At 35.2% G+C, this 12,746-nt stretch overlaps 1 protein-coding gene across 4 annotated transcripts in view; it reads left to right on the top strand.

Moving 5' to 3' along the window:
- The window catches only part of TMEM232 (transmembrane protein 232), a 114,221-nt gene that overhangs the window by 29,484 nt on the left and 71,991 nt on the right, over positions 1 to 12,746 (top strand). For all 4 annotated transcript variants that reach the window (XR_005559400.1, XM_039365309.1, XM_039365310.1 and 1 more), the window contains one exon: positions 1,452 to 1,630. Coding sequence is in view for 3 of the 4 variants with exons in the window: in XM_039365309.1 (XP_039221243.1) it covers positions 1,452 to 1,630 (179 nt within the window). In the remaining variant the exon portion in view is untranslated. The remainder of the gene's footprint in view (positions 1 to 1,451; positions 1,631 to 12,746) is intronic.

Genomic DNA, 12,746 nt, shown 5'->3' on the forward strand with positions numbered 1-12,746 from the left:
ATATATTGTAGAAACCGTGCTCCAGTAATAGTAATTGAATCACCATTCTGATATTTTTAGCTGTCTCTTAATAATATCCCTGAAATCTTTTCTGCTCTGTTACTTTTTATAGGGAGATTCAAAATTATGCCAAAAGAATGGGAGTTGTTTAAATAAGGAAACAAAAAACAAAGAGTTATAAAAGCAGGCTGTATATGGAACTGAAACATGGCGGTGGATTTCACCTATCTATTTATTCAGCTCACATGATTGCTATGGGGATAGACTACTTGTAGAAACTTCAGGCACAAGTGATTATGAGGAGATTTTTGTCTGTATGCTAAATATTCGTACTTAGTAAAGCCTTCTCATATTAAATATGTGTATCAAAATTTTCAATTTAAGTACTTTGTGAAAAATTGGTTCTTCAATTAGACCATGAAGAAGCCTTGTATCAACCTAAAATTGTAGTTTTGCTCATAAATTTCTTCCTTGAGCAATGCAAAAGTACCTTGTTCCCCCATATCCCACCACATTTATGAAAAAGATGCTCTTCTTTTTACATGCTCATCCTATTTTCCATTCTCATTCGACCAATGTTTGCTTCATCATTGTTTTAAACAGAATGTTGCTTTTCTTTCCCCTTCTCTTTGCCTTCCTTTTTTTCTACATCAGCTAATATTCTAGGTTCTAATATTTTATTTAAAGAAAATTGGTATCATCCATCATCTCACTAATCTAATTGTTAAATAGCTTTTTACTACGTAAAGCTATCAAAAAGATGTGTGTGTGTTCTTTCTGTGTTTTTTTAAGTGATAGCCACTATCTCTCTTTTCATCCTATTTTGGCTCTATTGAAAGTATGTCTGAGTTAACATATTGGGCAATGCCATCAAAAAGAATAAGATAGTAGTGAAAAGAGAACTCACTCAAAATGTGCAAGCCAAGTATTAATGGGACTTTTTAGATTCCTATAGAAGTGATCCGAACCAGCAGATATTGCAAGCTGTGTAGTTTGAAACACATACACACCAGTTGGAAATTTTCATTCTACTATAATAATCTAATTTCTCTGTTAATGCTATCCTATGCTGGTAAAACACACAAATCTGTCACAAGATGTATTGGGAAACTTCCACAGAGAGGTCCCAGTCATGAAGCAAGATGGGGAGTTCACACATACTTCTACTTAAAAATTAATGCAATACAATGAAAAATTGATATCGAAGAACATAGTGAATTACAGCAAATGAAATATTTTATTCTTTTGACCTTTGTTTTTTGAAGGAAACAATAACAGCAACAAAATGCAAACAACACAAATGAAATTAGAGGAATTCAGCATGAGAATATAATACTATTAAAATAAAATTTTAGTTAAAAAGAGATGCAAATCTGTGAGGAGAGTTGCCAATTAATTTTTTATTTGCAATGTTTTATTAATGGATTTAACTTTTTGGTTTTTTTTGGTAGACATCCACGAATGCCAGCTCAGCAACCGAGTTAAATTCCAAACAAAAGCAATTCAGAATTAAGCAATTTCTTTGGCACAGCCTTCTTGTTTGGGTTTGTGTACATAACAGCAGCTCTGAAATAGATGCAGTCCTCATGCATGTCCTATTCTATAAGGAACAGCTTCATCAAAAAAACTGGTAAGGACAATCTTATAACTTGATATACCCTTGATGGAAACTACTTTTGTGCTGAAATATTAAATAACCTTTATGCCTAAATGTTAATCACTCTAAAGTTGCTTATCAAAAAGATTTACAATTTTTGTGCCAGAAAGAGAAGCAATTTATGTACTTTGTATTGCTTCATTTTATCTAGAAATTGTTTCTATCTTTTTGACTAGGACATTTTATCAGTCTGCTTTTATTAAATTATGTCTGTTATTGATAGCAACTTCATTTCATGATTTCAAAGCACAGTATCAGTCACATAGCTAAACAGCTGCAGTGCAATGTGCCAATCCTTCTTCTGGGACCGATACTTGCCTTCATTTTTGGGTGCTCTTTACGCAAAGTGTAATAAAACTAATTTTGCATGCTTACAATTAATTTTATGCTGGAACTGTATTTTGATTGCTTCTGTTAATTGAAGCCTCAACAAGTTATAATTGCAAACTGCACTCATTGGAACTTTGCCTTATGCTTAAACTATTTTGTTAAGAAGAAATTTTTCAGATATACAAAATTATATGGATTTACAGAAAAGCTAATTATATCCCTTTTCTGTGATCTTGGTCTGAGATCTTTTTGGTGGGTTTAGGAGTTGGCATATTGGAGTAAAAGCAATGATTTTTGAGGAATAATTTTGTATTTCCTATGTTTAACAATATGGAGGGATGCCAATTCAGGTTATGTTTCAGCTGAATGTCAATTGGATGCGCATGGCTTCCATTTAAAAATAACTTCCATGGTAACTTTAATTTTATGTAGAGCCATGAGTTTTATTTCCACTGAATGGAGGAGGGAAGCATGAAAAAAATCTGGCATGATTCAAGCTGCAATTACAGATATTTTAGGTGTCAGACAGCAGTGCAATGCAAGGAGGAGGTTACACTGTTTTGCTTAGCTTAATCCTATAACCAGGCAAAGCATCGCTTGAAATCTGCACATCTCTAATGTGGATTCTTCATAGTGTTGAGGATCTGGAGGCGCTAGACAAAAATGAGGAGGCATATCACAGTGTAAATACTTGACAGAGGAGTTACTAGACCAGTGGTGGTGAACCTATGGCATGTGTGCCAGAGGAGGCACTCGGAGCCCTCTCTGTGGGCACATGCACCGTCATCCCAGCCCTGCCTCCTCCCACGGCCCCCTCCTCACCAGCAGCCCTCCGGAGACAGTCGCCCCTGGGCCTGGCCCATGAAATGCTGCGCAGCCAAGGACATGGTAATCGGGCAGTGAGGGAAAGACTCTGCCCTTGCACCCCATCGTGTGCAGATAATGCTGCAGGGTACGGGTGGAGGGCATGGCCACCATAGTATTGCTGGGCTGCCTGGGTGATCTGTGGCAGGCCATGGAAGTGGTGGGTGGTCCAGCGGGCACGACGGAGCAGCGACGGGTGGTGGTGGTGGTTTTGGGGCACTTGGTCTCTAAAAGGTTCGCCATCACCCTACTAGACTAATCTCACTGAGCACTGGAAGGCAGTACCCTAACTATTTGCCCAAGCATCAAGAGATACTTTGCTGATTCTAGTCTGGCTCTTTATTGAATGACTTGTTCATGTAAGGAATACTCATCTCTGCTTAATTGCCTGCTAGACCATATGTTGCCTACAGGCTAATAGCTGTGACAGTATTTATAATGGTAATATCTAAGGAGTCACAACATCAACATAACTTAGTGAAACAAATTCAAGATGATGGATTATTTCTACTGTTCTGTGTAAGCAAATCTTCATAAATTCTAGGATACACATAAAAATACTTGTTTATTTTTGCCTTTTTCCTCTGAAAAGTAGTATGCATAATAATAGAATGATATTTCTATATACATTAAACTGATCGATCTTTTTATAAGACCAAATAGAAGTATTATGATAATTTGGAAGACTATTATACTTGTTATCACTATAACAGTGAGAATCTATAATTATTTCTAACTTATTGGCTTAATATTGATAAGCAAATGAAAAGAATAAAAGCTCCATATTCTGTGAAATATGCAGTTTTTTTAATGAACCTTAAAGTGCTAATGATTCAATGGTTCATTAGAGATAAGAAATTTATCCACAATTGCATGTTTTCACGTAAATGCCATGCTGAGAAATATTATCCATAGATATCTTTTTATCTGAGATAGTGAATTATAGGATGCAACAGGACATGCTACTTTCTTCATAAGTGCATACAATGGAATGCTTAAAAAATGTAATCTTTCCTTTCCTTTCCTTTCCTTTCCTTTCCTTTCCTTTCCTTTCCTTTCCTTTCCTTTCCTTTCCTTTCCTTTCCTTTCCTATCCTATCCTATCCTATCCTATACCAAGTCTTTAGGGATAAACTTGAGTAGTGACCTTTTTTTGGTTATTTCTTAACTTTGCTTCTCAGCTAACCCCCCCCCCCCGGACGCTAACTTGTTTTAATATGAAATACACTAAGTTAAGCCTCAGTGTTGGTTTTAATTTAAACTTTAAAAAATAGTAGCCTTTGCTACTTAAAAATTAGAGTGAATACCTGTGGAAAATAAAAATCTTGTTATATAGACCTAATGGTGGGTTTGCTTGATGTATTTCTTTTTCAATATGAACAGTTTGAGTTAATTCTTAACAACAACCAATTTGTGAAATATTTCCTTCCCCAAATACTAGCTTGGTAATTGGCATGGAGCTCTCATTCCTAACAACAACAACAACAGAGTTGGAAGGGACATTGGAGGTCTTCTAGTCCAACCCCCTGCTCAGACAGGAAACCCTATAATATGTCAGACAAATGGTTGTCCAGTCTCTTCTTAAAAACTTCCATTGCTGGAGCATTCACAACTTCTGGAGGCAGGTTGTTCCATTGATTAATTGTTCTAACTATCAGGAAATTTCTCCCTAGTTCTAGGTTGCTTCTCTCTTTGGTTAGTTTCCATCCATTGCTTCCTGTCCTGCCTTCAGGTGCTTTGGAGAATAGTTTCTTTGTGGCAACCCCTGAGATATTAGAACACTGCTATCATGTCCCCCCTCGTCCTTATCTTCATTAAACTAGACATATTCAATTCCAGCAACCGTTCTTTATATGTTTTAGCCTCCAGTCCCCTAGTCATCTTTGTTGCTCTTTTGTATACTCTTTCTAGAGTCTCATCATCTTTTTTTACATTGTGGTGACCAAAACTGGATGCAGTATTCCAAGCGTGGCCTTACCAAGACATTGTAAAGTGTATTAACACTTCACATGATCTTGATTCTATCCCTCTGTTAATGCAGCCTAGTACTTTGTTGGCTTTTTTGGCAGCTGCAGCACACTGCTGGCTCATATTTAAATGATTGTCCACTAGGACTCTGGGATCCCTCTCACAGTTACTACTATTGAGCAAGGTACCACCTATACTGTACCTGTACATTTGGTTTTTCTTGCCTAAATGTAAAACCTTACTTTTTTCACAATTAAATTTCATTTTGTTAGATAGCCCCCAATGTTCAAGTCTGTCAAGACCTTCTGTATCTTAAGCCTATCTTCTGGAGTGTTGGCTATTCCTGCCAGCTTAGTGTCATCTGCAAATTTGATGAGTTCCCCATCTAGCCCCTCATCCAAATAATTGAGGAAGATGTTGAAGAGTACTGGACTCAGAACAGAGCCCTGGGGCACCCCACTACACATTTCCCTCCATGTAGATGTAGTTCCATTGAGGACCACATGCTGAGTAGGGCCAGTCAGCCAGCTACAAATTCATCTGGTGGTGATGCTGTCTAACCCATATTTTTCTATCTTATCAAGTAGTAGGTTGTAGTCTACTTTATCAAATGCCTTACTGAAGTCCAAGTAAATTTTATCCACAGCATTCTTCTGGTCCACTAATTTTGTCACCTGGAAAATAATGCAATAATATTTGTCTGGCATGATCTGTTTTTGACAAACCCATGTTGGCTTTTGGTAATGACTTTGTTTGCCTCTAGGTGTTTGCTGATTCATTGCTTGATTATCTTTTCCAGAATCTTCCCAGGTATTGAGGTCAGGCTGATAGGTCTGCAATTTTCTGGATCTATTTTTTCCCTTTTTTGAAGATGGGAACTACATCAGTCTTCTGGTAGTTTCCCAGTGCTCCAGGATTTTTGAAAGATATAGTTTAGTGGTTCTGAGATCACATCTGCCAATTCCTTCAGAACCTTGGGGTGTAATCCATCTGGTCCTGGTGATTTGAACTCATCTAGGGTGGACAGGTACTCACTTACCATTTTCTTGCCTATCTTAATTTGTTTTTCTAATCTGTTTTTTACGGTACTGTTTTTTATAGGTTGGACTGTTTTTTCTCTTTGTGTAAAGACGGATGCAAAAACGAGTTGAATAGTTCTGCTTTCTCCCTGTTGCTTGTCACCTTCTTCACTTTTTCCCACTATTGGACCAATCATTTCCTTAACCTTTTTGTTGTTTTTTCACATGTTGAAAGAAGCTTTTTTTTGATTATTTTTGACTTTTGTCGCAAGCCTTAGTTCATTTTGAGCCTTAGTTTTCCTCTTTGCAGGCTCAGGCTATTTGCTGATATTCTGCCTTAATTATGTACCCCTCTTTCCACTTTTTATACTTGTCCTTTCTGTCTTTCAATTTATCAGAGAGTTCTTTATGCAGCCATGCTGGTTTCTTTTGAGAGCTATTATTTTTTTTTCTTCGTTGATATTGTGCTAGATTGGGCTTTTATAAGTTCACTTTTCAAAATTTCCCAAGCTTCTTGAGTTGTTTTCCCCTTGAGGATTCTCATCCATGGAATCCTTCCTAATCTCTCTCTAAGTTTATTGAAATTAGCTCTCTTAAAGTCCAAGACTCTAGTTTGACTGTGTTCTATTGCTTATGCTTGCATAATGTTGAACTCCAATATTGCGTGATCACTCCCCCCCCAATGTTCCTGTGGCTTCAACAGCATCTATCATTTCATCTGTGTTAGTGAGAATTAGGACCAATATGGCTGATCCCCTAGTTCCCTTCTCTACTTTTTGGTAAACAAAGGTGTCTGCTAGGTTTGTCAAGAATCTGTTTGATCTTCCACTTGGTGCAGAGTTTGTCTCCTAGTTGATGTCAGGGTAGTTAAAGTCCCCCATTACTATTGTGATGTGCTCCCTACATATCTTAGTTAGCTGACTAGCAAAACATTCATCTATTTCCTCTGTTTGGTTGGGTTGCCTATAGTATACACCTATGGCAATGTCATTCCCCCCCTTTTATATTGACCCAAATGCATTCATGAAATAATAATTTCATGAGTTTGCATACACTTAATGCACAAGGAAATATTATATTGCTTTAAGATATATTACCTACAGAGTTGTACTGGTGCATCCTTTAATTATTATTTACTTACCCATTGCACAGTTTAGTAGTGTTTTCTTTTTTTGGTGTTCTGCTGCTCAATCTTAATATTTCTATTTTTGCTGGTGACATATATCAAGTTTGGCTTTTGATCACCTGGGGGGAATTTGACTTTTGCAGAATTGCAGAAGTCAAATTGCAATTGTAGAAGTCCTTAATGAGGGTTTTCATTGCTTACATGTCCTCTTTAGTTCATGCACATCTAATTATAATCATGTCTCTACAGTAAATCACTTGCAAAATAAAATCAATAAAGACTTAGTACTGCTTCCAGTATTCATAGGTTGACTTGATGATTGCCTTTGGAGAGTAATTGAATGGAACAAATTGTTGAATCTTTTTTTCTTCTCAGAAAGATTTGAGCAAATTGAACTTATTCAAAGTGGAATGTGAACAACATAAGTTATAGTTAATTCCAGTTTGCAAATGCTATACAGAAATATTTATTGAAAGATGGGCACAAGAATATATAGATGTGGCAGCTTAGGGCCTGTGCCCTGTTGGGTTTATTTTCTAAATACAAAATTTTATTGTGGACATTGAGTGTACTCCCACAGTTTAGTTAGCCATTCTTCCAAAGAGGTAATCAAATGTCTTTTTCAATGAAAACCATATAAAATATTTGCATTTGTTAATATATCCAAATAGCTATGGATGGAAAATGTGTGCGAATTAAAAATGATTATCGAAAGAACTCTAATTAAAGATAAGTAGGCAAATGGTTTATTATTTAGAAAAGGATAGATGCTCATAAAATGAAAGACGAGGTCCCTCTGGGCCTGCAACTAAAGCCCTTATCTATGTTAGATAAAATTTGAATGGCCACTCAATATAGCCTTGTGAAGGGATTTGGAGAAAAAGATAGTGTACATAATTTCCCATCATTTTCACAGAGTAGCCCTATAGAAACAGCAGGGACTGCCCTGTCAGATCCTAGCAGTCTTATGATAGTTCAGTCCATTTAAAAAATCTTTGAAGAGGTAGTCCCAGACTCTTGCCTGATCCTGGGAAGCACATAAATGGGAGCTACTCCTCAGAATTCTACCAATTATTTTTAAGGAGATCAAGGGTCTTTCAGACAGCATTCTAAGGTTTGTAATAATGTGTGTAGAATTATATCCCTGACTGAATGGAAGGCAGATTTGCTTTTTGGCAGAAAAGAGATGACAAGGTGTAGAATTAACTTTAATCTTTATTCATAGCAAGGTATGAACGTTGATTGGGAAATGCACAGTTCATTAACATGCCTGGCAAATATCACAGAAATGAGAAATATAATCTTCTAAAACAATAAAAAGAAATATTATATTATTTAAAAGGAATAAACTATATGACCAAGAGTTCAGATGGTTTCAACATTGTCCTAGATAAGCTCCAAGTCAATATAAAGATGGATATAACTGAAGCATTCTTCATGAAATCTTTAACTAGGAAATCTGAATGCAGAAACAAAACAAAGAAATGACAATTCGAGTGCTGTGATAACTGTAAGCTATATACACAAAGAGGAAGAACAAGTTTGGTCATGTCAAAGAGTATGTAACTGTAATCCCAATGGATGAGACAGAACAATGATATGAACTGTGATTTCCACCATGAAGTCAGCCCAAACACTCATCTACTACCTTGGTTAGGAAAGGTAGGAAGATGTGAAAGAATGATTTTATCCAATTAAAACAACAACATGTACTCCAGTGTACTCTTATCTTTTTTTGCTGCAGAAATAGACACAAACTTACACTTGGTGGGAATTCGGCAATGGTAGATAATCATCCAGTTGCTTTTTATTTAGAAATCAATTTGGAGACACAGTTTAACTTATCTATCAATATCTTTTTCCACAATGTGTGATTTATAATATCAGTCATATAAGAACACGGATCCCTTAGTTTTATGGTGTAATGCAATAGCCAAAACAATTTTATCTAAACAACAAAAATATTTCAAAAGATTACAGGGTTTTGAAATCTGCAAGGAGTTCCATTTATTTATATGAAAAAAGTATTTCAGATTCAGAGAGGATAGAGTGCACTTTGCAACTTATCATTAACTGAGGAAAGGAGTGGAAAAGACATCATTTTCAGAAAGTTGTCCAAATACTGTATATTCACTTTAAAAAGGTTGGATATCTTGTCTCTGGCAGAATAGATTGTAGTACCAGGTATGCATTAGGTGTCTTTATAAATATATGCTGACCAAAGTAGCATTGTCATATATCCTAAAACTAATAAGCATGAGGTAAGTCATTTTGCTCTTCCTAGAGGCAATAGTTTTTGTGAGATGTTGACATGAATGAGCCATGTTGTATGAATGGTCTACTCTTTCGACACAATAACATCTAGACATTGGGCAGGTGGTCATCAATTTCAAGAGAGTGGGGAAGCAAGAAACAGTTGAGAGAAGGTGTGGGCATTGTAACAGAGTGGATAACTTCCAATGCTTGCTCCAAGTATCACTTCTGAAATAATGCTGCTCCATTCTCTCTATTCCCATAGAAGATGAAAAACTGGCATGTAACAGAGACAGAGAAAGTAGTAACTCATGAATTGAAGGCTTTGGGACAAGATTTGTGTTTTCATTTGGAACAAAACAAGGTGTAATGGGCAGAGGTTTTAACCATACAACATTTCTTTCTTCCCTTTCTCCTCTGGTCAGTTAGATGATGCAATCAATTTGATTTCCACAGTTTCAAACTGATGGATCTCTGTGGTGTAAGACGTAACAGAAAGAAACATGAAATTTCCATTTCTTTCACCAAATTCATCAGATTCATAGGCTAGATTTATTTATACCAGTATAATATACTGTTATTATATATCAGTTACTTTACACTTAGAATGGACATTTTTAACATACTCTTCTGATGTTATTTCCCCTTACAAATCTGCATTTTCCCTTACTGCTTTTATTACAATTCTTTGGCTCAGTTATAGCTAGCAAGTATCTTGAGTTTCAGTACTGACAGAATCCTACCTGGAGAAAGTACACATTATTTATATAAGCAGAAAAATTTGAATCATTTTTAAACTTGTAAATTTAGAGTCAAAGAAAAAGCAGAAGAAAACATAGTGATAATAATAAAATGAATTAAGAGGAAGAATGATTCAAAGGAAGTAACAGATAAAATAGTTTAAAATTCAACAAGAATGATGTAAATAGAAGATATTGTTATTTGTATGGTTAAACAATAGGGGCATTACATTTCACTAATGTAATTGCTTCTCCATGTGAGTAGGAAAGAATCTTCAAAATAGTTGGAGATACTAAAAGGGTTGAGGTAAAAATTCCATAAAGAATTATTTTGGGAATTGGATGTGTGTGTTTGAAAATCAAGAACAAGCTACACCCAGTCCTCAGAGTTCTAACTGTTGCAATATCCTGCAGTCATTGTTTGTGACCTTCTTTGTTGGCTTCTGACAAAGTCGATGGGAAGCTGGTAGTAGGTTGTAAATAGAGACCACACGAGGTCCCTCCTTAACCACTGATAGTGATTCACTTAATGACAACAACTGGGAGTGCCAAAATTGCCTTCACTGTGGTGTTGTGATATGATGGAGCACTTTATGACTATGTTGCTTAGCAACAGCAATTCTAGTTACAATTGCCCTAGTTAACTGAAGACTACCTGTAGTTCGCATTTGTATATTTGCAAAATAATTTCTTGTTCTTTCTAGATGTTCCTATTTTGTAACCTGTTATATAAGGTGTTGAAATGAACTAAATGTAGTGTATTCTTCCATAGTTAATTCTCTTTTCAAACAGTATTTGCTGTGAAGTACTATGACCCTGTATAACCCATAGGGCCTACAGCTTAAGACCTGACTCCACTGAATGATCTATAATATTACTAAGATGTTAGTTGAAGTCCTGTGCTGATAGATCTACTTCTGTCTGCTAAGTTAGGAGAACAATTCCCTTCTATAATCACTTGTAAAAATATTTAATAGCCTCCCCAATTAAAGAAATCTGAAGTTATTATTTAAGTCTGAGGCAATCACTTTATTAAATTTATGAAGATAAAGCATGCTAAATTTGTATAAAGATCACTTTAGAACATGAAGTATCTATAATTTTTAAAATTCTGCATCATTTAAACATGTAAATTAAAAATTATTACAGTAATATAGCATAAACTTGTGAAAAGCATCTTAAGGAAAATAAAAATTGATTTGGCTGGCTAGCTAATTGGCTGAATATTGCAGTTAGCTTTTTAAATAGGATATAGTTAGAGGAAATAATTATATTCATATATTATGCCAAGATTAATACATCTTTCAGAGAATGTTTATTATATAAGAGGAAATGCTAAAAAGACCCTATAAACAATACTGAATTGCAATTATTTCAGGTGTTTCTTTACTGTTTTTTAAAGTGTAGTGTATTTGGTTGTTAGTATTGATTAATTATACATACTTCTGGCCTATTATTATTGCTTGATTCCCTTGGGTCACCTGTATATATTATAAAACTTGCAGAGTTGCTGGAGCTTATTAAAGAATTTCAGTAAAAAAAAACAGCAGAAAAAAACACTTTAGACTCAAGGGTCTTTTTATTGATAGTAGAAAAAGCACAACATGATGGGTGAGATTGTAAACAAACAAACAAAAAAGTCCAACCCCCTTTTTAAATCTTGCCTTATTTGAAGGGGAGTGGGGGAGGAGGAAGAAAGGGCAATAAAAATAAATAAAAGAATAACAAGAATAATGCTGAAACAGTCAGAGAATAAAGACAAAAGGACAATGAATTTAGCAAGATGAGTAGCTTTATTGGGGAAACTAATGTGCTCCAGAGTATCACAAATGATTTGACACTTATATATACAGAGACTTGAACAAATGAGATCATTGCTGAATAAAATATGGCTTTTCACTGAGTGTTATGGGAAACAAAGCATAGAGCTTATTGAAAAAGCTTAATTGCTCCATAAAAACTCTTGCAATAGCTTTGTAGAACCGCAGAAATAAGGCAAGAATGTTTAGTGTCAAAGGCACTATTACTATAAAGCACTTTATAAGCACAAACCAAACATCTACCTGAACTTAAACAGCTTTCTAAACATTAAAAAATTGGGCTTAATTGTAGCTTAGTTAAATAGAATAGTGAAATTTTAAAAGAAAAGATAAAAAATGATTCATAGTGGGACAGAGTTAACATTTACAAAAAGACATTAAATGCCATCTCTGTGTGGAAATGTCTACTGAAATACTATAAAGCTGAAATTAGGAGTAAAGGCAAATATAAATAAGCTTACAACAGCATACCAACAGATCAAAACAAACTAATATATCATCTATCATTATAGATGATAAAGTATTTTATGCAGAAATATTAGTTCAATGAAGACCTAAAGCCAAAAACTGCCTTTATAGCAAAATACAGTACCGTATGTGGTATAATGCAGAGAACCATTAATTCAATACCACTTGGTTAGAAATGAGGACAGTTTTGCTAACCTCACTTGTTTTAACAAACTAGAACTAGCAGAATATTTACAAATGGAAAAGGAGAAAGATCCTGAACTATTTTCTCATCATAATCTTATCCATTATAACAGACTTATTTTTAGAGCAGTATTTGCACCAGCACTTTGACAGAAAGCCATGAACTAAGTATTACAAGATTGTCTAGGCACCTAGTGTTATTTAGATGACATAATTGCCACTGGAAAAAATGATGTGGTTCATCTGCAAGACAGTGCTGCAAAGGTTGGCAATTGATGGCTTTCAAGCATAACATAACAGATATGAATTCTTTGCTCCT

This window comes from Crotalus tigris, unplaced genomic scaffold (genome assembly GCF_016545835.1).
Source record: "Crotalus tigris isolate CLP2741 ecotype Arizona unplaced genomic scaffold, ASM1654583v1 scf7180000020032.448945, whole genome shotgun sequence".
NCBI lineage: Eukaryota > Metazoa > Chordata > Lepidosauria > Squamata > Viperidae > Crotalus > Crotalus tigris.